The 26,412-nt window shown below is 39.0% G+C and overlaps 2 protein-coding genes across 3 annotated transcripts; one reads left to right on the top strand and one right to left on the bottom strand.

Moving 5' to 3' along the window:
* Window positions 1-12,260: 12,260 nt before the first annotated feature.
* On the bottom strand, window positions 12,261-16,870 carry hscb (HscB mitochondrial iron-sulfur cluster cochaperone). 2 transcript variants are annotated; one of them, XM_063896863.1, is made up of 7 exons: window positions 16,509-16,870; window positions 16,328-16,373; window positions 16,156-16,252; window positions 14,072-14,161; window positions 13,781-13,925; window positions 12,826-12,873; window positions 12,261-12,694 (listed from the first exon to the last, which is right to left on the bottom strand). In XM_063896863.1, the coding sequence occupies exons 1-7, from the start codon at window positions 16,693-16,695 to the stop codon at window positions 12,600-12,602; spliced, it is 708 nt and encodes a 235-aa protein (XP_063752933.1). In that variant the 5' UTR covers window positions 16,696-16,870; the 3' UTR covers window positions 12,261-12,599. The 2 variants fall into 2 exon arrangements, with proteins under 2 accessions (XP_063752933.1, XP_063752934.1); XM_063896864.1 differs by having other exon boundaries at window positions 16,328-16,861.
* Window positions 16,833-26,190, top strand: lrrc8ab (leucine rich repeat containing 8 VRAC subunit Ab). The gene is made up of 4 exons (XM_063896862.1): window positions 16,833-16,979; window positions 17,592-17,717; window positions 19,976-22,094; window positions 22,263-26,190. Exons 3-4 carry the CDS (start codon window positions 19,983-19,985, stop codon window positions 22,536-22,538), a joined length of 2,388 nt encoding a protein of 795 aa, XP_063752932.1. The 5' UTR covers window positions 16,833-16,979; window positions 17,592-17,717; window positions 19,976-19,982; the 3' UTR covers window positions 22,539-26,190.
* Window positions 26,191-26,412: the final 222 nt, after the last annotated feature.

Genomic DNA, 26,412 nt, shown 5'->3' on the forward strand with positions numbered 1-26,412 from the left:
TTCCCAGAGGGCGCCCCAGCCACACCTTTACAGCGGGGAACAGAGCGGGGAAAGAGAAGATAGAGAGCACCTACAAGAGCATAGGAGGAGTAGGTAGGGAAATCCCCAGAGTTGTGGCCAACCAGGAAAGAGTGGCGGAAAATACTACTAAAGTGAGACGAAAAGAAAGGCTGTAAGGAATTAAACACATTGAGCTAAATATGCCCTTTTAAGCATTTAAATGGGGAAGATCAGAGAGCGGCGCTCTTAGCTCCTTGGACCTTTTTTCCCCAAAGCTTTCAAAGCAGTCAAAGGAAGAGAAAATACAGCACCCGTAAAAGCCCAGCCGTTTTGTAAACAACAGATCCTTCCTCTCAAGGACTAAGTGTTTCTCATGTTTTCACAGAGCTCTTAACAGCCTGAATGCCTAACAGGGGTGTCCAAACGAGACATGGAGAATTGAATCCATTTTCGGAGGCTTTTTTTCATGAAAAGTGAGGCATAAACATCCTGCTTACAGCTCTTGTGTTATTTCCGTTTAATGGATTATATCTTTACAAGTCCCACACACAAGACATGGGCTTTCTAATATGTTTAAATGAAGTCTTAAAACAATTAAGAAGATGGATCTGTCAAAGTGTTTCTGCCTTGCACACATAGAGATGGTGTGTGGGCTATTAGGGCGCCTGCTTTTCAGAAAGCCTGCACTTTCAACCCACTCGCTTTCTTCCTCACAGGGTCATGAAAACATCCATTTCCTAATGGCTCTCTCAAGTGAATCATCGCATTGTAGCCTTAAGAAATGGTGACAGCGCTGCCCTAGTTGACGCATCGTTAACACTGTGTAGCTGGAGCAAAAGGGAAGGCTGAGACATGACCTGCCGGCAGATTAATCCGCCAAACAATGGAGTTAAGGTCAGCGCTGCAGCCACGGACACCAGCGCAATACAGCAGTTAACCCCGACGCTTAGAAGCAGACAAAAATAATGTGACTTAACTTTTTGGTCATATGAAATAAAACAGTGTTAGCTATGTAAGAGGTGTGAAAACAGGACTAAGGACAGCAGGTGGTTGGTTTCTGTGTTTAAACACGTCAGTTTGCTCATCAGCAGCGATTACGCAACAACTGCAGTCTCTTATATTGGGCAGCTTTCATGGTCTGATGTTGAATTGTTGGAATTGATTGTTCAAATTAGCATTTGCAGATGTGTTTGTCGACCAGAATTTTGGGAGGCAAATCTTATCAATCTAATTAAAAAGCACTTGTATCTGTTTATGCATATTAAATAACTGGTTGTGGATCTTTCTTTGCTTAGAAAAATCAATTAGACAGAAGATAGTTTCACTCATTTCCTCCAGCAGCATTGGGATTTTTGGATGGACAGACTTACAGATCACGTAAAAAGAGGGCATCTCAGAGACCCCAATATATCCTTTTAAGTTGTAATAACTGATTTTAGTGCCCCATGGAACAAAACGACCATAATATATCTGCATAGGGTTGATAAGGTCATACTCTGTTTTACAGCAAAAAAGTTTAAATCCCCCAAAGTCCACTGGTATTTAAAGACCTTGAAGATATTATATTGTGGTTTATTCTTTATTCCCGCTGATGTCAATGAAGACAATATTTATAGTTATCAGTGACATTCTCATTGGGATTCATTCATGTGATGTCTCTGTGGGATCTCTGCTTTAAGTACTTCTAAAGTAGGAATTTGTGATATAACTGTTTGAGACGGGCTAAGGGTCGGCTGTGCTGCAGTTTGAAATAGAATTACATTTAATATACTTCATCTAAACATCTACATTAGTGTTATTATACGAAACAATAATAATGATAAAGTACATTTGGAGAAAGAAACAAACCAAAGAAAGATCAATTAAAGTGAATCCCTACAACAGAGCACTACATTTACCCTAAGACAACAATATCAAGAGGGAGCTCATAAAAACAGTCTTGTAAAGGGCGGTGGGTGGGTTCAAGGTTAGAGACCACCACATCGTAAACACTGTTACTTTAAGTTATAATCCCGCTCTCTGTCCAAGAATAATTTTTAGATCAAATTAACACAATTTTCTCCGAGGGCTTTACAACACCCTCGGTCCTTAGACATTCGCAGCGGACAAGGATAAGCGTTCCTAAAAAAACACGACGGTTAAAGGGGAAAATATAGGAAACCTAGGGAGAGCACAAGAAGAGGGATCCCTCTCCCAGGACTGGCAGACATACAATAGATGTCCGAATACTGATTAAATAAAGTACAACATAGGCAAATAAAATGAGATAAATCGATAATGTGAACATATAGATGATTCTCAGTTTGTTTGTTTTTTCTTTATTCAACATTGTATACTATTGTTGTACTCTTTCTATAATAACATTGTCTAACATGACTGACTTAAGTTTATACTTTCAGCAAAGTAGATTAGGCAGAGATGTTCAAACTCCTCATGTTCATCCCTAGAGGTTGTTTTTAACCATAAGGATGCATCTCTAAATTCTTAAGCAGCTTTGGGGGTCCAATGAAATTCATATTTGGGAGATGGAAGGGAGTATATCAAAGCTCTATCAACCCGCAACTGTGCTATTAAATCTTGTTTTGCATGTTCAAACACAGATGGAAAGAGTTGTTTTACAGCCACTGCCCCAGAGATCTCATCAATTTGTGTATGTGAGGAATTGTTCAAATTCAGGAAAACCATTAGATGTACTAAACCTGTTCTGTCTCCACTCTTAAAAGTCTTGTAAATCTGCTGGAAAACGATTAGTCAGGCCATTAGAAATGTTTGGGTCCCTGTGCATATACTTCACTCTAATATGTTATCTCGTTTTGCAATTATATGGTAATTGAACCGGTGTAATTGTGCAATAAGATTGAGGGTCTTGCAGTGCCCATTTGCGGAGAGAGAATGCAAATGTATGTAGTTTACATACATGGAAATGTCCATTGGGATGAAATTAATAAAGATATGTTAAATCATTAAAAATTTGAATAGTGCGTAGGCGGGGGCTTGTGGCATTTTTTTTACACTCCCAGAAGAGCTAAAAGAGCAGAGAGACAACATTTTGAGTCGATAAAGTGGAACATATTTAATTCTCTTGCATTCTCACATTGAGACATAAGGCCCTTTAACCTTAATGAATATTTAAGTTTTCTATTGAAAAATATTGGCAAACGTTGTGCACTACAAGTTGCCCTGTGCATGGGAGCATAATATTGAAAATCTGTATATCTGTTATGGGTTGGAGAAAGAAAAATGAACAGTTGAAAGATAATGTTTATTGCAGGTGGAATGCATACTGAGGAGGGCATTTGAAGCCATTTCATTCACAGAGAATAAATCTTGCAGTATGAGGAATATCAGGTCATTTTATTCCTTATCATAACACCTGCTCAGCATATTTTAAAGACCAGGGCCTCTTGCTGCTGGAATTAATAAAGACAGAATGACCGATCAACTTAGGAGGTTGACTGTGCAGATTTCTTCTCAGTTGGGTAACATATTATATATTATATTAATGCCTAAATGTCGATGAGGCATCCTGACATCCTATTGATTGTTTTCTTAATATTTCAAGTAACCAAATCTTCAATTTAATGAATTCCCTGTTGATGCTGTAAAGCTGCTTAGGGGATGGTCAACACATGTTGTACATTTTGCAATTCTAGCAAGTTTCCACACCTTGACAAACCAACTCACTATCTCAATCCCTTAAAGTACACGTGGGCAGTGGACAGAAATTAAATTTAGGCCGGGAAGTCGAAAAGCTTGTCTGGGACATAATGAAGCAGGCAACATCCTTAAGCCTCCCAGTTACCAGAGCAGAGCATTTTTTCTCTATCTGTGCAGCATGTTGATCCACACAGGCTAATGTCAACTCAGCTGTTACATCTGCTCTCCAAATCCTTAATTCCTCCAGCAGGCAGCTGGAATCAGCCGAGGCGACATGCCAGAGATGGAGAAGCAAGTGGCAGCCATTCAGAACTCTTTATATAGCATATGTCACACATGATAGATAATACCTTTTCTGTAATTTCTTTTTTTAAGAAGTGATCTCTTCAGAACAGTAATGTACAACAGGTCGCTATCAGTGATTTGTATTACAAGAGTGAATGATATGCTTGTACGTGCATGTGCTCTGGCAGGGGACTAACCAGTGTTAGAAAATACATCAGCGAATGGAACATTTAAGAGATTTCAGGGAGCGCTGTGAAGATAAGTATAATGGCTGTAATAGTATACTAATCCAATTACAGCTATTACATTAAATTATAAAAGATTCCCTTTTTTATAAAAAGGTATTATCATGGGAGGGGTCGCCGTGCGGCTGGGTTTCCATGGCTACAGTAAGGAACAGTTATAGTGTACCACCCACGCACACTACAGAGCTTTAAGACTTGAAAATCGCCCGCCCCCCTCATATCCTCTGGCATGTATTTGTCAGGCAAAGAAAACAGATGGAGTTTCAATCAAACCCACAGTGTGAGTTCATGTAATTGATGGATATGTGGAGGATATTTGTCTAAACACACAGGCAGTAGATGTATAGGTAAGATAAGAGAAAGAAACCTTTCTGAGGTGTTCTGGTGGAGGGGGGACTGCAGGAAGAGAAAGAGGGATGGGGAGGGATCCATATTGAGGTAGGAATCTCTGATAAGCTAGATGAGAGACCATCTGCTGGGGGAAATCGTATTTCCCCTGTTCACACTGTCAACAACGCTACTGAGATCTAACATAGGACCTGATATAGTGACACTGACAAACAAGTCAGATACCTAGATTATAAACACAAAACCGGAGTTTTATATTACCTTACCTCATTGCTCTTTGACACCAATTGTATTAGACTGCAAACATTGCTAAGTTCATTATTCATTTTGAAAGTGGCCCAACGAGTGTTTGTTTTTTATTGATACCATCAGATCTTTCTATCCATTGGAGATGTACTCCAGTCAGAGGGAGTGCCCCAGGTTGCGATTCTTGGACCGCTACTATTCATCATGAACTCATACAGAAATACATTATTCAATGATTATTATATATGACTAGATACCACATGTTTCATAATTCACTGTATCAATTTTGTCCACCTATGGATGTCAGGGAACTTTTTGTAATAAAACAAAGATAAACCAGAAATGCTAACTTTTGATGCAAAGGCTCACGCAAACAATTGCTGAAAATGACAGATGATCTCAGATGTCGGTCAAAAGTGAAAGTAGAATTAAAGGAACTCTTAGTGTATCCATGCATTTCTGTGTGTTTTGCTTGTGTAAATTGTATTACACCTTGTAATGTATGAAGTGCCATGAAGTGGAAGTGGACCACAGTGGTTCAGTCTGGACTTTGGGCCGAAGGGATGCAGGTTCACGACCCGATCAGATCAAGAAATACAGAGTGTAGCTGGTACTGGAGATGAGCCAGTACACCTCCCGGGCCACTGCCGAGGTGCCCTTGAGCAAGGCACCCAACCCCCAACTGCTCCCTTGCGCTGGCTAGACTGGCTGCCTCTCTGCTCTGGATCCTGAATTTCCCCTTCGGGGGATTACTAAAGGTCCATCTTTCTAAGTATGCTTTATAAACAAGGTGGAAATTAACTGAATATAATGTTATAACAGTATTGTGATTTTTTTATTTGCAAATATCAATTAACTGTTGTAATGTTAGTAAGTCTTCCTCCTGACATATGGTTGAATTAAAATAATACCACCAGTTATTCTCAAATTAAGATTGCAGTGTTTCCCATGAATAGATTAAACTGTGTTGAAGATAGTCATTCATTTTCATTTATCCTAGTGAAAATGTGTTGTGTGGAAATCAGTGCAAAGAACAATACCCAGGAAAAAGGACAGTATTCTGAGCAGTCATACTGAAAAGGTAATCTATCCTTACAGTGTTGTTTACCTCTCAGGCAAGCCTATTGAGAGGCCTTGAAGTAAACATCAGATGTGTCCCAAAAAACAAAACCAAAATCAAGGGAAGGAGGCAATATGTGAAAAGACACCAGCTGAATGCACTTTTTCTGCTGCAAGTTTGACAAAGTATTATTATGTGTTCTCTTTCTGGCTCAACTCTTTTGCGTGCAGGAATGAACTTTGTTAGCTTGAGATGTGTCAACAGTTTTGTTTAAGCAGCATGAAGCTGATCTGAGGACACAGTGACACAGCACCGGAAAATAATCTTCAATACTGCTCCATAGCAAGTCTAAAAATGCAAATTACAGAAAACCTCCACACTAGTGCTTACACCTCAGAGTACTGGTCCTCACTCAAACACTGATTCAAAAACATCATCACATCTACGAGCAAGCAATTACATGTATTGTGTGTTTTAACACAACCCTGATCACTGTTAAGATTGAGTGCCACCAAATTACAGGATACAAGCATCATCAATCCGTCTCTGTGCTCTCTTGGCAGAGATTCAGGCAGTAAACTAATCAAAGGAACCGTTATTGCCAAATTAGTGACATGGGTTCAAAGACAAATGTCTCCTGGCTGACACACACTGACAGCCCCAAGAATGATTAATTTCTCTCTGCTCTGGTGATTGGCAAGACTCAAAACTGTCGGACGATGCACCCTAATTGTTCCCTGCATCATCTAATATCAAGTCTGGATTAGAGTACCAATCCCAAATTACTTTGCAAACTGGGGCAGCAGTGAGGAAGGCAAGGTTTCTGGGATTTTTTTTAGCTGAAAAGGCACTGAGTCAAGCCCAAGGGTCAATGGCACAGCCCTTTCTCAAAGGCCTAAATTTGTGCTTTTGACAAGATTGAGTTATGTGGTCCCTGTCCTGTCAAATGCAATAAGGAAAGCAAGGTAGAGAAAAGCCCAAGGTTTTTTTTCTTGAGAACAGAGCATATAACACAAAGAGCTAATACCTGCTGCAGGAAATAATGCAGCCATGTTTTTATAACATGAAAAGACAGATGTGCAACTTTGTTGAGATAAACATTTACCCCAATATAAGGACAAATACCCATGTTGTTGTAATGCAGAACAATATGACAGCTTTAGAAATACAGTGATAGTTTGAACACACTGTTCAGAAATATTCAACTGCAGCGCATTTGTAAGGAAAGCAAAAATATTATCACTTTTTGATCTATGCCTGTTAGCCTGAATAGCCCTATCAGTCTTGATATCAATCCCGTGGAGAGAAGCAAGATCAATCAAATCCATTTTCTGGCTTTTGTGTTCATCACGCTTTAAAGTTGCAGCAGGGGCTCGTGTTGTCATAGAAACAGCTGCAGTAGAAAAAAGGTTAGCTTGTTGTTGAACTTGGTAGAATGCACGGAGTAACGAGAGTCATCATTATGTGAATTTTAGCAGCACAAGCCGAGGGTGGACTGTTGCTTCTTTTGTGTGCTTGAAAAGCAAGGTCTAACAAATTAATGTGCACCGGTGACTGCAAATTATTTCCCCCCAAGTGAAAATGCAGGAAAATATGGTGTGGCTCACGGACAATATTGAGTCTAGGCAATATATGGCTACCCAGGTGCAGGGATTTGGCTGAATTCCTGCATAGTAATAAATCTCAATGATATTATTTTGTTCAGAGATCAGAATTGGTTTGTACTTGCACCACAATGCAATCATCCTCCTTCAGAAATGAATCCTGTCTGGCCCACCTGCAGTAAAGCTCAGGCACGACCTGATATCTCTTTACTTAAATGTTGTACATCAGCATTCGCATTCGCATGCTCAGCCTACTGCTTACAATTTCTAACACGTTGTTTTTAAGGCTGTTTGTAACCAGTGTTTATGTCATGATTCAATTATAAAAGAGGTGACGGCAAAAATCTGCAATGAGATCTGCAATATCATTTTCACACATGAAACCAAATTATTTCCTGGTGCGTTTTTTCAGGTCGGGTTTCCATAGCAATTTAATGTTGTAACATTTAGATTTTTTGGATGGTAAAATTTGCTTTTCCAGTATTTTGATAATAAGAACAATTCATTGAATTATGTGTATGTGGTGGACCTGTAATGGTGAACTGATGGCAACCTCTTGTGCCTTAAACTTGCATGTTTCTTATGGCCAGCAGGGGAATGCAAAACAAATTAAAATTGTTTAGAGTCTGTGAGAAAATGACCCTGCATCATATAAAAAATAGACAATAAAGCAGGCTGTGCTTGTCCAGATTACGCGTTGTGGTGTTTACATCTTTTTATAGTGTTTCCAGTTCATAAACTATAACAGTACAGACATCTTAACAACCCAAAAAATATTTCATGACTTTGGGACAACCTTACAAAAAGTTCCTGTGTTTGTTCTGTCTGGGTTTGATGGCTAGATTACCACTCTCACTCAGAGACAAGAAGATGCACTTAGTTAAGTTAAGAAGGACTTTGTCTCTTCGTTTTTGGAACTTGGTAAACGTTTTTGTCTTGGGCCATTAAAGAGCCATAATGAGTGAAAGGATTTTAAGTAAAAACAATCAGGCCAGATCTGAATCGTGGACACTGTAATGGCTGTGAGATATCTGCAGCACAGGAGAAAAGATAGGGTGAGGACAGAAATCTCACCTGAGGCGAGTGGTTTGCACTGAACTCAGCTGAAAGTGAATGGCTGATCTGTTTTTCCACAAGCGCACACCTTGTTTAAAACCCGTTTCTACGCCTTCAAAGGCTTTCAAAACTCAAATACCACAAAGGAGCCCTTTGAAGCAATAGCTCCTAGTGTTTCAATGGGACAGCTGAGCACCCAAAAAATCCTTCTTAACTTGTAGATTCACCCGCATCCTGCTGCTTCATAGATTTTTAATTAAAACTGGACCTCTTATTCCTTGAAGATTATGCTTCTCAGAACTGAGGAAATGTTGTAAACACATCAGATATTTGATATTTGCTCACTATTGGGACTTTGTAGACGCAAACAACATTTACATATGAATTCAGCAAATCTCATTATTATGCATAACCATACCTCCAGGTAGAAAAATACTATTAGAATATAGACACCTGGCTCTGGAAAGTGTGCCTTTGATCACTGTCATCCTTAAAGAAATCTGTATAGAAAGTGTGAGTTGCATTAGTGACTCAATTATTAGAAATGTGTGCCGCAGAATATTATGTTGACATCTAGAAGCAATACAGACTGCTGCACAGCCATAACCGGTAGCTGGATTGGGACATTGTTTTGTTAGCAAACAAGAAAAGCCTGCAATGCACCAGGGGCATATCTGACTGATCTGAATTATGAAAAAAGATAACTTAAAAACCAACCACTTTCTTGTTTATCCTGGAATATATGGCAACATGATTTGGGCTACAAGATACAATTGCTACACCACAACAAATGTATTTGATTGGTTCAGTGTACCAAATCAAATCCAATACGATTTAGAGGAATACATGTGAAAAGAGGTTCAGGAAAGACAATTGATAAGGGGATTACTTGACAACTGCTTTTGGCTGGGGCGATTACCCATTCTGAGAAGTCAAAGGGATTTGAAGATAGCCAGCTCTCAATTCCTGTCTGCACAAACACATACAACCATGTGTGCAAAAACACAAAAATACCGGGTCTAAATGCAATGGCCTTTGCCTCATATTGCTGAGAGGAGCAGAAATTTCCCAGGAAATCTCTCAGCAGGGCCTATATCAAAAGCTTAGAGGAGCGGCTCATCTGCTGCAGTGGGGATCACCTCTGGGAATTCTCCCCACCAACATGTAACCGAGAAGAAAGGCGCTTATTGTCAGAGTGTGTTCTGATTTGATTTATAATTACATTAAATTAGGAAAGTCAATATATTACAATCAAAGCTTTAATGAGCTGATGCCCCATTACAGTTGGAGATAAGATGTTAACAATGGATACGAACATGTTTGATAGGAAACAATCCAGGTCAATAGGGTAGGTCCATAGTATATTACTCACATTAAGTACAATAATTAAAATAATGTCGTATTACACTCATTTAAAGAAAGCAAATAATTTAGGATGAATCCACAAATACAAATAATCAACAAAAAAAAGAAACACCTAAATGTGGATGTTATCTTTCCACTATGGTAGCACAAATGTAACATTTACATTTGTGCCTGTTGTGTATCAGCTAAAAGGGAAACAGTAATATTTCATGTTGTAATATATCACGTTAGCAGACAAATCACACATGCCAGGTGTTGTGTTGTTGCAACCAAATGGCAGACAATGTAAATAGCAGATTGCTGTGCTCTTGATCTTTGGGAACACAGACTTGAGAAGCTACATTCCTCTGTCTACGAATCACATATTACAAATGAGTGGGTTCAGATTCAAAACTGTATCAAATTATGCAGACGCAGAACTAAGCAAGAAACATTCAGTCAAACATTCAGAAAATGCATTTGTAGAGTAACAGGTTTCAAAGTAGGTTGTAGTTCGGGAGCTTTGTGGGGAGGCAAAGAGATGAGATAAACAACATAAAAACACGGATTAAGGGCGGGAAGAAAGCCTAATAGCGGTAGATTATAATGGCATTACTACCCGGTGAGACACAAGTACACACAGCAGGCTTGAGGTATCTGTGGGAAGATGGGAGTGACACTCAACGGCTGAGTCACACAGAAGCTGAGCAGAAGGGTGAGGATCATAAAGACTGCTGCTCGGATGTAAAAAGAAAAACGCTCAGCTCCGGTGAGTCATCCTCCACAGCTTTAGACTTTTGTCAATCACTTTTCATTAGCTACTGTTTGGTTAGTTTAGTGATTTTTATACTCCATCATCATAAGTAAAATAGCCTATAATGAGGAACTTTTCAATTGCATTTGTGTTTCAGTGGCCCACCTACATTTCAGTCTTAAATGTGATTAAGGAACATGATTTAGACATAGGTCACGCGAACACATTAATCTTATTATAATATTTATGATAACAAGAATCAATGCACCAGGCAAATAAAAAGTCTAGCACATAACCCTATGTAGAACTTAAAATATTTTTGCCCTCAGGTTTTAATATGGATAAAACAAATGAGATGTAAAACAGAGCTGCTGGTGAGCTCATTTTCTTAACTTGGGAACAAGGCTAGCTTAGTTCCAGTCTTTATAGCATGATAAGCTAACTAGTTGCAGCTAAGTGTACAAATGTGAGGAGGTCTCAATACGCAACTTACTCTCAATGGGAATCTTAATAAGCTAATTTAGCAAAGTGTCAAACTACTTTAATAACTAACATAGCTAATAGGAATTATTTTAACTGGGTGATGTAGGCCTGTGAGTAATGTTTAAATTAACCCAGTGCATCATGACTGGTTCATGGTGGTCGTATGTACCGAGTTCATTTTCCCGTCCAAGTCAATTTCACAGCCCAGCTGCAGTGAGTTTTCACCCCTCCCGTCTCTTTCAAACTCAATTTAAAAAATATCTGGGAGACGGCAGTGGCCTCAGTGTTGGTCGATCACATTTTCTCATTAATTCAAAGACGCCGTAGATGCCTTCCGATTAGGACATGAATAATAAACAGGCCCGTTAGTCTCCTTATGTTGTGAGAAACCCTGTTTCATTCAATGCCTTTCCATGTGTATTAAGGAAAGTGCTTCTCCACGCTAAACAACGAAACAGCTTCAGACACATGACATTGTTGTTCCAGACTTAATAAGCAACCAGTCAGTATGTGTTACAGTAGGGTGTCGAGCACAGAAAACAGCTAATACACAAAATGGTTTACGCTGCGATGCCTGTATGTCTCAAATAACATTTTCCATATGATATGTGATCTTATGGTTCACTTTCTGCCATCAGATTAAGACAACGTGCCTTTTTTTCGGTGTGATTACACCTATATCAGATTCTCGGATCAGAAGCCTTGATGAGACCGGAGCTCCAATTTGCAAAGTAATTACAGATTATGAATCTTTGGAGTTGAAAATCGACTTAAATGGGTGAGAAGATGGATAATTTAACATTCTGATGGACAAATCAGTGTGCTGCAGGCAGGGGTGTACAGGGTCAATGTACATTAATTTATGAGCTGGAACTTTACCCAGATCGTAGATCTTTGGCTCATCAAGTAATCGTCATTCAGTAGGGTCTTCTTATTATCATAGCATTAATGCTACATACGAAGCCATCCTAAATAATTCAATAGGTTGTCTACCTCAATAAAGGACTTCCTTCTGGTCTCATATCCAGTTTGTACAACATGTCCTGCTCCTCTGCATGATAATTGTCAAGGTATTATGTCTCCACCTAAAGGTACCCCGAAGAACTGAATGACAGTCCCACATGACAAAATGCTGAACTGATAGGCAGGATAATCATATAAACACTCGGAGCAGCACATTTAATCAGAGGTAATTATATATCTCTGTCATTTTTAATGATACATTAGGTACAAGTGGATATGATTAGGCTTGTGAAATTATTGGAATTCAAGGGAGATACTGTATACATCCAATTACACCCTCACATCTGAAGAGTTTTTAATAAAATAATATAAGATTAATCACAAATCACCATACATTCAGTTGTATTATGCATAACAAGTAGTTTTATTATTTAATTTGAATATTATATTTCCATATTCCCAAGACAAATGTACAATTATTGTTCTGCTGTTTTACAAAACTTTGTGAACTAGGTTAAAACAATGAATAAAGTGACATTAAATAGTGGGTACAATTACATGAATTCAGAAAGTTTTTCCTTTACTTTCTCTTCAATGTTTGCAAAGTATTTCATTTGGGCAAGCAGGGCTTTGGCAGATTGAAGCTGTCCTGATAACAAAAAAACAGAGTGAAAAAGGAGGTTCAATAACCGACTCACTTAATGACTTAAAAAAAGTGTTGGCATTGATTACAAAACAAACAAAGGAATGAGAGGGAGGAAGACAAAAATAATATCATACCTTTAAGGAGGGCAGCGTCTATTTCTTCTGTCAAGACTGCCAGTTTCCCTGCAAGTGGGTAGGAGAAAAGTGCCAGTTCTGCATGTGTTAACAAGACAAGGCACATATGGTGCTTTTTATTTGTAGAAGCCTAAAAGGACTCCTGCCTCTGAGAGTACCTGCTTGATTTGAAGTTACACAAACCATATTGGAAAAATCAAAGAGTCATATTGTGTTAACACAATTGGATGTGCCCACCATGTAGCACAAGGATATGAGGGAAAATTGTGTTTTAAAAATGTGACATAAATTGAAAACACCATGTAGAAAGAAATGTATATTTCAAGTATATTATGTCCTCTGGTCTGATGTTTTCAGCCTTGTTGTGCATTGTACATACATTCTAGAAAGATAGTAGTCAAGAAATCGAATCCCCATACTTTTTAAAGGGGGGCACATATTGTTGGTCACCGCTTTTTTGGATCAGTCATCAAGTGAATGTTTTGGTCTTTTTTATATAGTCGTGTTTATCATTAATGGTGGAGCCAACCATTCCTGCCCTGGATTCAAATTTCCTGAATACGAAAACCAACGTCGTAAGTTTGTTAGGTTGCACTGGAAAGAGATACACCAGTTGCTTCAGGTTTGCTAGCTGTTGTATGAAACCAAGCATACTGTGAACAGATCACACCATATCAATCACAACTGAAATATTAATGATAACAAGGAAACAAAGAAAAAACAAATAAAGACTCTACAGTGAGCATCTCAGCCAAAAGGGGATTTTCATGATATTGTTCAATTTTGAGAACTTTTAAGAGCCTGTACAGGTAAACCTAGATGAAAATCTGAAATAGCTCCTGTATAGACAGTATGTGATATTTCAGCACCAATTAACCAGCTGGTAGTCCACCTGCGCTAATTCAAGATTCATGAACACTTTCACTCAATAAATCAAATAGGCATATTTATTTACCTTTTGTGTGTTGGCCGATCTTACTGGCTTCCTCTGGAGTCTTAGCTTCATCAAGGGCTTCATTGATCTCCATCAGCTCTATTAGAAACTCTGGATCAGCCCCGGAGTCGGTGCCCTCTTCTATACGCATCCCCTTCAGCTCCAGCTGAAAAAAAACAATGGGAGATCATCAACCTCAACAGCTCGTTCAGATGGAACGGTGTTTCTCAATAACAGGCGTCCAGACAGACAGAGCGAGCCATTATGAAAATAAACCATCCATTAGAAGCTAAGTCAGGGATTTAAACTCACCATATAAAGGCCACGACTCAAAGGCTTAAGCAGTGTTTGGTAAGCTTTGTTCACAAGAGCGGAGTAGCTTTCTGAATACTCCTGTTCTTTCTGCAAAAGAGGGTTCTGTATAGTTAAGAATGTTCAATCCATATTCATTTATTTTAAAAAGGGAGAGAAATTGTGAGTAATTGTGTGTTTAAACTAACATGCTGTGCCTTCAAAACTACAAACAGTCACGTTATCCAGAGTCACACATCAAATTGTCACTAAAGGGAATAACATATGAGATGTTGTACACCTTGTCATAACAATCTATACCACTGTCCATTTTTTAAACACCAAATCCTTGGTGATACTAACAATTAGGTGAATGACATACAGCTACTCCTTTGTTGTCTGGCAATTTGGGACCCTTCAAGGGATGCAGGTGTGAGTTTGACACGACAGAAGTGTGGAAACAAGACAGGGCGGAAAACATCTTGGAAATGTTTGGCAGATCTAAGTACATTTTGCAGCTATCAGGTCTGTCAGCCCTTGTGAAAATCAATAGTCTGAAGCGCTGGCCCATGGGCCCATCGTGTAGAGCTGTTTCTGTAATAACAACCAGTGTAGTAGGTGGCTGCCTTGTGGCCTTGTATAAGTAATGAGTTTCTATATGTGATGAAGGACCAAAAGGCTAGAAGATGTCTAATTAAGAAAAAATAGCCAGAGGTGCTAATAAATAAAACACAGTCAGTACAATATTGGACAGGTTGTGTGTGAAGAAAGCATTTAGGCGCTACCTCTCCTCTCTCTGGTATTCTGCTGAATATGAGTTAGGCTTTAATTCATGACAACACTCTGCATTGTGTTTTTGCACCTGGGTGTACAGAATAAATTACTGGCAAAGCAACACACATCCTCTCTTCCTTCTACTCATAATGCTTATTCTTCTAAACTGCCAGGCATCTTTTTTAACAATCCACAAAGGAGAAAGTGGATAATGTGAAAATGTAGTCAACCGTTTACCACTTTGTAAAATAACCTTTAAACACATTGGACTTTAAACTGCTAGGATTTATTTGGACAAGTCCTATTTCTTTCTGAGGCTCGAGGATTTTATTTGAAATATAGGCCTAATTGTCTCATCAACTGTGCATTTGGCTGGATGGGATTTCCACACAAGATTCTAGTGGTAGAAAAGTACACTTAGCTGCAATTAAATAGTGGCAAATCAAAATTGATGGGCAAAAGACAGGGAAAGGTTTTTCCTATACAGCAGAGAGGAAGTGCTCCATTCATTGCAGATGAATTGACAAACTAACATCTCTTTCCTGTCTTTTTCAAGTAAGTGTCTTACGATAAAACCATGAGTTTTCTGTGTGCTTTTTATTGATGTTCTATATAAGGTTGAGGTTACCTGACTTTTAGTCCTTACTATAGGTTAAGTTCCCCAAAAAATCCTGCCTATTTCCCATGTCTTTAAGCTTCACTCCACAGGCTTTCTGTTAGAAACGTGTAGTCTCGTAACGAAAGGAGAAATAACCTTGATGAAATCACTGTTACATAATTGTGGTTATTTTCTCTGACTTGAAAAAGCACCTTGACATGTTTCATTGTATTCACGGTCTTAGGTCATTCGATCCAGTTGCTGCCATGACATCCCCTATTTATTTTCAGCAGCTACACAGCTTATTTGAGATATTTAAGCTATTATTTATCCCTTAAAAACTATTGACATGTAATGGTAGGAAAAGCACAGGTGTATTTCATTCTGAATACAGCAATGTTTGTACCAAACTAATTTCTTCTGTATATCATATGTTGTAGTGTTCCCCTTTTCTTTTCTCAAGCAATGCTTTTATCTATTCATTTGTTCGACTTTTGCGTTGCTGAAACAAACCCATCTTTGTACTTTTTCCATAATTATTCCCACCTCACCATGAGTCATACTAACAAAACAAAAATCACAATTAAGTGGACAAACGGTTAGCTAAACCCAATGTCCTCTATCAAAGTAGATAGCAATACACACAAGAGAGCCTCAGTTGATGAATGAATTGTGTTATTAAACATATCTCTATTCAGATTCTCCCAATACTCCTCACATCCACTCTGCCTACCACAGATTTCTGGCTGAAGTTGTCTGGATGTAGAGAACGCTGGAGATGCAAGTATCTTTTCTGCAGCTTTTGTGTGTCCAGTGAGAATTTGTAGTCACTGAAAAGAGGCAACACATGGTGACATGAAATGTTTTGCTCAGGCAATGATACATGCCTGTATCTAGATACTCACCAATCCATGATGTTAAAGAATGATGTGCCTTCTTCTGGGGGCTGGACTGCTTTGCATGCCATGCAAAAGAATGCAGGTGTTTCGTAAAGAGGCTGTTTGCAATTCCAGCAGTTCAGTTTGAATTTACCTGTGCAGTAATTCCGGGTTGAACTGGCTGTATATGTCGAGTATATTAGCTTACTTTCATTTCCCGTCGATTTGAGGTTACATTTTCTTTGCCATGTGTCCTTCTTTGGGAAGCTGGTAGACACAAAATGTGCTGAACATGTAACAGTTGTATTAACAGTCTGTCGGTTTGTCATCAGCCAGTTTGGGTGCAGTAAAGCCCGGAATGGGCACACAATCCGTAAAGAGTTGTATGACAACATTTCCAAAAATAAAATATTCAATAAGGAGGTGATTTCCAGTCTATCAAAACATAAACTATTCACCTTGCAGTTACAACCATAACAAATCTCCCCCAAAAAGAGAGCGGAAAGGAGTTCTTCTTCTACGTTTGATAAAATCACCACACTGCCATCCGTCGTCTTGGCGGAAGTGCTGCCTGGAAAAAACAACACATAGCTAGCGCAGCTGCTAGCCTAAACTAACGAAATTGGTTAGCAACTATTGGTATTAAAGCAGGATTGGATTTGACTGCAAACACCAAATAGTAAGTTGAACATCATAGCAGTTTGAATACGTGTTAGCAAAGTCCCCCTGTCATATTACCTTATCGTTGGACGGTATGTAAACTTCCGAAGACAGAGATAAAGCCGGTGGTCAACATAGCTCATGAGCTAACAGCAGGCTAGCTTAGTTTGCTAACGTGTTTTAATATCAAACAATGTCCTTTCTTGTGTCCGTGATGATGCGTAGTTTGTTGTCACCTGCTAATCAAAGCTACCAAAGACAGCTTCTAACACTATTTATTGGTATATGATAAAACAAAATCAGCCGGTTTTAAGTTGTTGTTAAGAAGTGCTTGCTCAGCTAACGTTACCTAGCCAGATGACAAAGACACCCCGTGCTAACATTACGAGCGGTGCAAGATATTCCATAAATCCATGTATGTATAAGTATCTATCTGACAACACAAACCATATCTTTTTTGATATATTACACAGTTAAGAGCACACACCGTTTACTATAAAGTATTGTTTAAACATAACTTGGATTAGTAATACGCATGCAGGTAACTTTCTGTACACCTTTTGGCTTATGTCTTTCCCAAGTATACCAGAACAGTTAGGACGACATTAACATCTACCATTGTCCTTTTCAGGTATTCTATTCAACCCCATGGCTATGGGAGTGGCAATGGTCCATGAAGAGTTTTGGTTACACACAGAGTGGCTTGTCCACCAAGATCATCAACAGGCACTTGAGCACAGATAACATATCCAAACTGGTGAGTATTTTATTTACTGAGTGAGCTTGTTGTGCTGCTGTATCATCTCCCCATAGATCTAGACCACATCACTGGAATAGTTGGTTAAGTGTCTCTGAACTGGGGCCAGGGTAAATATACGTATTTTGCCAAGGATCAGACTAGGCGTCTCAACTCCTCGTCTTTATAGTTTCCTAAGAAAGTACAGGCGCTGATGAGTGCCAACTCCACACTCTTGTTGTGTATGTGTAGGTGTGTGTTTTGGGGGCTGTCGGAGTGCAAAAGTTGACGCTGAAGTATTCCAGAGAGACACTAGTTGGAGACAGCAGCTTCTGTAAGGTAAACAGGATCTCGTCCTGAAGGTCGAGGGAGGTGCTTCTCAAGGCCCCCACAGACAATACTCTGGGTATTATTAACGGAAATGGCTAAGAATAGAGAGCAAGGGAGAAAGGTGGATCCTCTGGCGGCCGTGTTGTTTGGGTTAAACAAGCCAAAACGGAACATCATCTTTAGAAGAGTGACTTCTCAAGCTTAAACTGTGGGTGTGTCAAACTTGCACAGGGCTAGCAGTTGATATGGGGGTCTTTATCTTTCTCAGATGTACAGCAGCCAATACAGTTGTGTTGGGGATAGCTCATGACTGTTTACGTATGGATTTATTTTGTTTTACGTTTTGGATTTGTAAGTAGAAACTTTATAAAAATATTTTATACCAACAACAACATTAGTGTTGTTGCCTTTGTGCCAGGTTTGAGGTCACAGTAAAGTTAATTTCACATCATCAATATTTTGATTATATGTTGTGCTTGATATAATCATAACAATACATTTTCTGGAACATTAATAAACATGGTTAATGGATAAAATGCAAAACAGAAATATTATTATATTGCCCCAACCCTAGTTGGTATTGCAATACCCTGGATGAGAATCAGCACAATTACTGACACTTAAGATATTGGGACTGTGATGACTGTTGTGTAACAATACAATTTGAAAGCCTATAAAGTACTTAAAGTAACTTAACCCCCAAACCACTGTTTAGCTCTAAACCTTTATCTGGGTATTCAGTACTGTTGTTGATGGATTAAGTTCAAGATCTTGTCAGTTCAATACAAAGTAAGTGAATTGTATCTATTGTGTTATAAATATGCATAGCAACTGCCTGCTACCTGCTGAAACTATTGCAATTGAATGTTGCTATTGGCAAATCTTGGAGACTGGTGAAATATATGAAGGCGGCTTTCGTCACAATCTGCTGTCAGCTTATTACAAAATGGTTTCTTTAAACAACAAATTCATCCCAGAATTTCGCAATTCTGGGATGAATTAGCAAAGTAGTTAGCTTACTAGCCAGTGGCCTAATAAGTGGAATAGAATATCCACATACATTCTTTTCTCATCATAGGAAAGCACATTTGTTTCACAGATAATTAATTATTATGACTAATTCACACTTATTCACCAGGTTTTGTAATGTGCTGCTGGTGTTATTCCAACTTCAAAGAAAAGAGAGAAGAGGCTTGTGCTATAGTGTAATACTACACTAGCGAAGCAATGCCAATGTTGATACTTATTTTTTCACTTTCTAGAGGCATTTTTTTTAACATTAGGGTAAAGGCAACATTAAAACTGAGAGCTTTTAATTAGGTGATGTAATCAGCACCAGAAAATACAAAAATGACTTAATGCTTCCTTGGTGCCCTCCCAATCAGATGCACAGGTTATCCTTCATTAAGCTAATATGAAAGGATTGTTCTGTTAAATGAATCCTTTATTATATGCACAGCCTGCATGTACTTTCAAGGCAACGTCATGTGTGAGATTATTTTGTTTCTCCATAAATGATTTACCATAAGTGAAATGCAGACAAATTGACTTTATGTTTTATCCTTGGCTGGTTTGCCATTTAGCCACAATATTTGAAATGCCATGTCCACTATGACACCCTATTTGAGGGAAGATTGATTGTGTTGGTTTAAGAAAGTTAAATCAATAACGTGCTGGCCCACTCGGTAAGGTCAATAGGGCAATTGTTTGTCACAGCAAGTGTCAGTCTCTATTTCATTATGCCTGGCAGATATTTAGAAAATAAGTTGTCTGCAATGTCTGATGTATGACCTCGTTAGTTAGCATTGTAGTATGGATTTTGGGTATTGTGTAGCATTTTAGGTAAGAGCTTGCTTTTTCGTAGTGATCTGTTATTTGACAAGGCATTATCATTGAGTACTGCACTCTCCTCTGTAATGAATGTGTCCTCAAATCTTTTTTTCCCACAGATTAACCATGATCCCCATCACTGAGCTGCGGTACTTTGTGGACACACAGCCGGCATACCGCATCCTGAAACCATGGTGGGATGTGTTTACCGACTACATCTCCATTGTTATGCTTATGATTTCGGTGTTTGGGGGGACACTGCAGGTCACCCAGGACAAGATGATCTGCCTGCCCTGCAAATGGGTGGTCAATCAGACCTGCAAGAAGAACTTCAATTCTACCCTCTCGGGATCATTTTTCATGGAACCCAAAGGAATCCAGTATGATCTGGATCGCCACCAGTACAACTATGTGGATGCTGTGTGCTATGAGAATAGACTGCACTGGTTTGCCAAGTATTTTCCTTACCTAGTATTACTCCACACCCTTATATTCCTCGCTTGCAGCAACTTTTGGTTTAAGTTTCCACGGACAAGTTCCAAACTAGAGCACTTTGTATCCATCTTGCTGAAATGCTTTGACTCTCCGTGGACAACCAGGGCGCTGTCAGAGACGGTGGTTGAAGAGAGCGACCCAAAACCAATGAAAATGAACGGCTCAATGGACCACAAGGCGTCCGTTATTAGTGAGGATGTTGAAGCAAGTGTTCCTATGCTCCAAAGGACAAAAACACGCTTTGAGCAGGGCATTGTAGATAGAACAGAAACTGGGGTTTTGGACAAGAAAGAGGGAGAACAGGCAAAAGCCTTGTTCGAAAAAGTCAAGAAGTTCCGTATACACGTTGAGGAAGGAGACATTGTGTACAGACTGTACATCCGGCAGACCATCATCAAAGTCATCAAATTTATATTGATAATCTGCTACACAGGGTATTATGTGCATGACATTCAGTTCAGTGTGGACTGTTCAGTAAATATAGAGAGCCTGACCGGTTACAGCGTGTACCGCTGTGCCCACCCGTTGGCTACACTTTTTAAAATCTTAGCCTGTTTCTACATTAGCTTAGTAGTGGTGTATGGTTTGATCTGCATGTACACGCTTTGCTGGATGCTGCGGCGCTCTCTTAAGAAGTACTCCTTTGAGTCGATTCGGGAAGAGAGCAGCTACAGTGACATACCCGATGTTAAGAATGACTTTGCATTCATGATGCACATGATCGATCAGTACGACCCTCTGTATTCCAAACGATTTGCTGTGTTCCTCTCGGAAGTCAGCGAGAATAAGCTGAGGCAACTCAACCTCAACAATGAGTGGACACTGGACAAGCTCCGGCAGAGGATTACCAAGAACTCTCAGGAGAAGTTGGAGTTGCACCTTTTCATGCTAAGTGGCATCCCAGACACAGTTTTTGACCTGATGGAACTGGAGGTTCTTAAACTGGAGCTCATCCCCGATGTCACCATCCCACCGATCATCGCCCAGCTGATTAACCTGCGAGAGATGTGGCTGTACCACACACCGGCCAAAATCGAAGCTCCCGCTTTGGCGTTTTTGCGCGAGAACTTGAAGTCCCTGCACATCAAGTTCACTGACATCAAAGAGATTCCTTTATGGATCTACAGTCTGAAGAACCTCAGCGAGCTTCACCTGACGGGGAATCTCAGCGCGGAGAACAACCGTTACATTGTCATCGATGGGCTTCGGGAGCTCAAGAGGCTCAAAGTTCTACGTCTGAAGAGCAATCTCACCAAGCTACCTCAGGTGGTGACCGACGTGGGCATGCACCTCCAGAAGCTTTCTGTCAATAATGAAGGCACCAAACTAATGGTGCTCAACAGCCTGAAGAAGATGGTTAACCTGACCGAGCTTGAGCTCATTCGCTGTGATCTAGAACGCATACCACACTCTATCTTCAGCTTGCACAACTTGCAGGAGATCGATTTGAAGGACAACAACCTGAAGACCATCGAGGAGATCATCAGCTTCCAGCACCTTCATCGGCTAGTCTGCCTTAAGCTCTGGTACAACCAGATTGCCTATATCCCCATCCAGATTGGCACACTGACCAACCTTGAGAAACTTTACCTGAACAGAAACAAGATCGAGAAGATGCCCAGCCAGTTGTTTTATTGCCGCAAGCTTCGCTTCTTGGACCTGAGCCATAACAACCTGACCTATATCCCGACAGACATCGGCTCCCTCCAGAATCTCCAGTACCTGGCAGTGACTGCCAACAGGGTGAGCACTTTGATAATTACTGTGATCCATCTTTTAAGTCTTTTGAAGAATGTGATATTTTTTAAATGATTTTATGGCTTGTTTGCTGCTTGAACATGTTTGAAGTTACACATTCTAAACCTCTCTGTTTCTCTCCTATCACAACCCCCTCCTCACTTACACATATAGATCGAGAGCCTGCCTAATGAGCTGTTCCAGTGCAAAAAGCTTCGCACTTTGAACTTGGGAAACAACTGCCTGCAGTCTTTGCCATCGCGGTTTGGAGAGCTGACCGGGCTGACACAGCTCGAACTGAGAGGAAACCGTCTGGAGTGTCTGCCCGTGGAGCTGGCCGAGTGCCGACAGCTGAAGAGAACCGGCCTCGTGGTGGAGGAGGACCTCTTCAACACCCTGCCCACGGAGGTCAAGGAACAGTTATGGAAAAGTGACAAAGAACAGGCTTGAATCGGGCTGTAAGATAAAATGGATACTGTCTGAGTGGGACCTGACAGGCTTGAATGCCTATACTGTCCCTGGGGAGCTTGTTGCTGCAGGCAGGAGTACTGCTGCAGTGTACTGCCAGTAAGGTTGGGTATCAAGAACCAGTGACAAGGGAGCATAATCAAAATATTGATGGCGTCAGGTTGTTATTTTAATTCATGACTGTGCAGCTGAGTGTCCTTCCTTTTACAAACAACCCCTCAGGCCTCCGTAATACAACACAGTAATGATGCTTTCCAGCAGTAATGTAGCAGCGGATGAGTTTACACATAATGCATGTCAGGTATGGTGGATCATTAATTATGAAACAGTCTGGGCCAACTTAAAGGGAATACCTACCGTTCACCATTTCTGTAATATCAGATTTTGTTTAATCAAGAAAGAATACAAGAATCCCCAATTTCAATTAACTTGGTAGCATGGTGAGGCATGGTCCAAAAGGAAGATTTAGTTTATTTTTCACTTTTCTGATATTTCCAGATGGGGCAATGAACTCTTGGCCGAGGTCTGCGCTCTCCGATTATCAATTTAGTTAATCTTGAAATTATGACAAGCTAGAAGTGTTTCTTTTAGGGAAAAATAATTCAATTTTATATTTACAATATCTTACAAGTCATTTGATCAAACAAATGTTATATTGTTGATAATCGTTGAAATAATGAAAGGAGTGCATTTCATAATGTGGAAGAGTCACTCAGTCTGCTGTCAGTAATGCTGTAGAGACTCATGATTTGCGTTAGGTTGGCCTGAGTCCTGGTAGCAGCACTAACAAAACCAGTTATTCTCCTTAATGCTATTAAATTGACTAGCATTACAAGATGCCCCTCCCATAAAATGACATTGGTGGAGCCTCTCGTCTACAAACAGATACCAAACCCTGACTGCCAGTATACTGCTCAGTGGGAACTGAACACAATCTATTTCATGGTTATGCTGCATCCACATTGTCTGTAATGAATTGCACAGAACAACATCAACAAATCTTAGGAAAGATGTCTTGAATGAGATGAGTTATTTCTTCATCAAAATCATTTGAATGAGGTTTATCCAGGATGACACTATTGACATTGAAACGATCCACAAAGTATAAGTAATGTGCTTAAGACGGATGACGATGCTTACCTGAAACACTAGGTTAGTTAATGTCCCTTTCTGTGGTGGGTATGCCACACATATCCACTGATATGCCCTCATAGTTGAGTTATATGCAGATAGCAAATTAATTTCCAAACATCTCCTTAAATCTCTTTAATGAAAACCTGGCCTTGTTTTTATTTTAATTTGTTACCACGGTGTAACATTAATATGAGTAGTTATTCTTTTAATTAAATGTCACTGAACTGCATCAGTCAAAACATATTGCTATGTTCCGTGTAGATGTTTTCCCCTGCAGTTAAATGACACATATTTAATCTAAAGCTATTGAAACGGCTCTAATATGTAATAAACCAGAGTTATATTTGTGAAAGAACAATGCAATAAGGTCCAACAAGGCCATTTCTGAAACTTCATTTTCTGTGTTACGTTTTAGCTTTTACCTCAAAACGCTTAACACTTTTAGTAAACGAGATAAATGCCACTGGATGTACAGACCCATTATAAATCCTTCAAATTCATTTTAGTCATTGGCAGTTACACATTATTTTCCTCCTTCTGTGTAGAACCATTTCCGTTGTGGTTTGTTGAGACATCTTAAAAACCTGATCAGTTGTTTAATTTCATCACTTCCTTTTCCGTCATGACAAATTAAGTTGGATTTGTATTAAATTATCTATTTATGTCAGGCTTATTTCGGATTTTTTTTTTTTTTTAATTGTGTTGTGCCAGAGGAACTCACCTCTTGGAAACCCATCTTCAACAAGTAGAAGTCGAAATTACAAATTAATATCCTAAAAGGTTTAAAGTTCATCAATGGGTGTTTAAAAGTAAGTAGGTCCTTGGTTAACACCACAGACCGTAAACATTGATTTGTTTTTCATTGATTTGGCATCATTTGGTGTCACTATCTGTTGATTTATTTTATTCATAGTTGTGGGAGATGTTGTTCATTATTATGTTATGTTCTTTCCTGTCATGCATGGGCCTCAATACTTTTCAGGACTAATCTAATTGTTATATCATTTTTTCTGGTTTCGAAGTTTGTTCATTTTAGAGGAATGTTTAATACTTTTTTGCCTGATAATGACTTTTCTGCACCTGTGTTTTGCCACAGTAAGCAGCACCTTGCTCAAAATGGTGGAAACAAGATCAATGCACAGCTCTGACGCAGCAAAGCACACAATAGGGGCTCTTGTATATACCCTGAGAACAAAATAAAAAATCAGTTTATGTTTTAATAAACCTAACTGCAAAGGAAACCTGGAGAGTAGCAATATACAGTAAACTAACTGCATTGAAAAGCATAGGAATACTTTAAACTATGTACATTTATTTAAGTAACATCTTTCACTATGCGATATTGTGCAATATTGCCTTCATTTAAACTATGTAATAGTAAGTGATGTAGTACTGTAATCTGCATGGGCATTCCTTTTTCATTTTACTAACCTGATAGTCAAAATTTCAAGTTAAGTAGATTAAAGGACATTTACTCCCAGAAAATGCTTTTGCACTAAGCATCTCTCCCACATGTTAACTTTATGTAAACAACACATTTTTTGTGAGTATTCTGTAATAAAAGGTTTGACTTAATAACTGCCAGCCATGAAATTAAAATGATATTAGATATGTATTTCACATTTTATTTTAAATATTACCCTTTACGTCACAGCTGGAGCATTTCAAACGGCATCCAGATCACTCAGCAATACACCACAGATTAAGACAATCAACTACTCTATGTGAAGTGTTTCAGTGAGCACTGCTAGCAAAGGGTCAGTACATTAAAAGGACATTGTGTAGGTTGCTTGGAAAATTGTATAGATTAGCTATTGATCTCATTGTTAATATTTTTGTTCTGTCTTTCCCTCCTTTTTTTATGATTTTGAGTTTTTTTTTTCATTTTGACAGCTATTAGTATTATACAATATAACTAAATTTCTCAGGAAGCCAGCTAGTACTCACTTCTTTTTTGAGTTAATTGCCTATTTTTTATTAAACCTTGTATTTGTATTAATTTAATTAATTGTTTTATACAGTTACGGTTTTATATGCATTTCTATACCTTCTTTTTCTAGTTTGGTGTATTTAATATTGACTGCTGGCTCAAACTAAATGTTTGTGTTTTTCGAGATGCTTGGTTTAACGTTGATTCTCTTTTTTCCTCAATGACCATTTACCAAGTGAGCGGTAGTGTTTCAGAAGGATGAGTTCTTGATGAGCATGGATGAAGTGTGTATGATAGCGTAATCCCTGTGTATGTATGTTGCCGTGATGAGACCTTCACTCCATGATGTTCATCTCTTAAATTCAGTGTTATGGGGTACACATTCTTTGTTTTCGATGTTTCCCAACTCTAATCCAATCATAGGTCATTTTTTCCTTAATAAGAAAAATCATCAGTGTATCAGTATTGACAAGAATGATGTTACAGTGAGTGTACGATTTGAGCATGTGTCCGATCATCTCCTACACAGCATTCCCTCCAGATAAAATGAAATAAACTTGGTTGACCTAATTGGTCCTTTGTGTCTGTTTTTGTATTTTAATTTGTTTTTTGGGTAAAGAATATGTTAAAAGTTTAAGTATCCCATGGTCCTTTTGCCTTTTTTTTCTCCAAATTGTTGTATTTAACCAAGGTATCCAAATATAAATAGAAAAATACTAGAAAAAGTATGCTTTTTGGGCAAGCCATTAATTAAGGCATGGTTAAATAGCATCGCCAGTGTATATCTATGTA

Source organism: Eleginops maclovinus, chromosome 12 (assembly GCF_036324505.1).
Source record: "Eleginops maclovinus isolate JMC-PN-2008 ecotype Puerto Natales chromosome 12, JC_Emac_rtc_rv5, whole genome shotgun sequence".
NCBI lineage: Eukaryota > Metazoa > Chordata > Actinopteri > Perciformes > Eleginopidae > Eleginops > Eleginops maclovinus.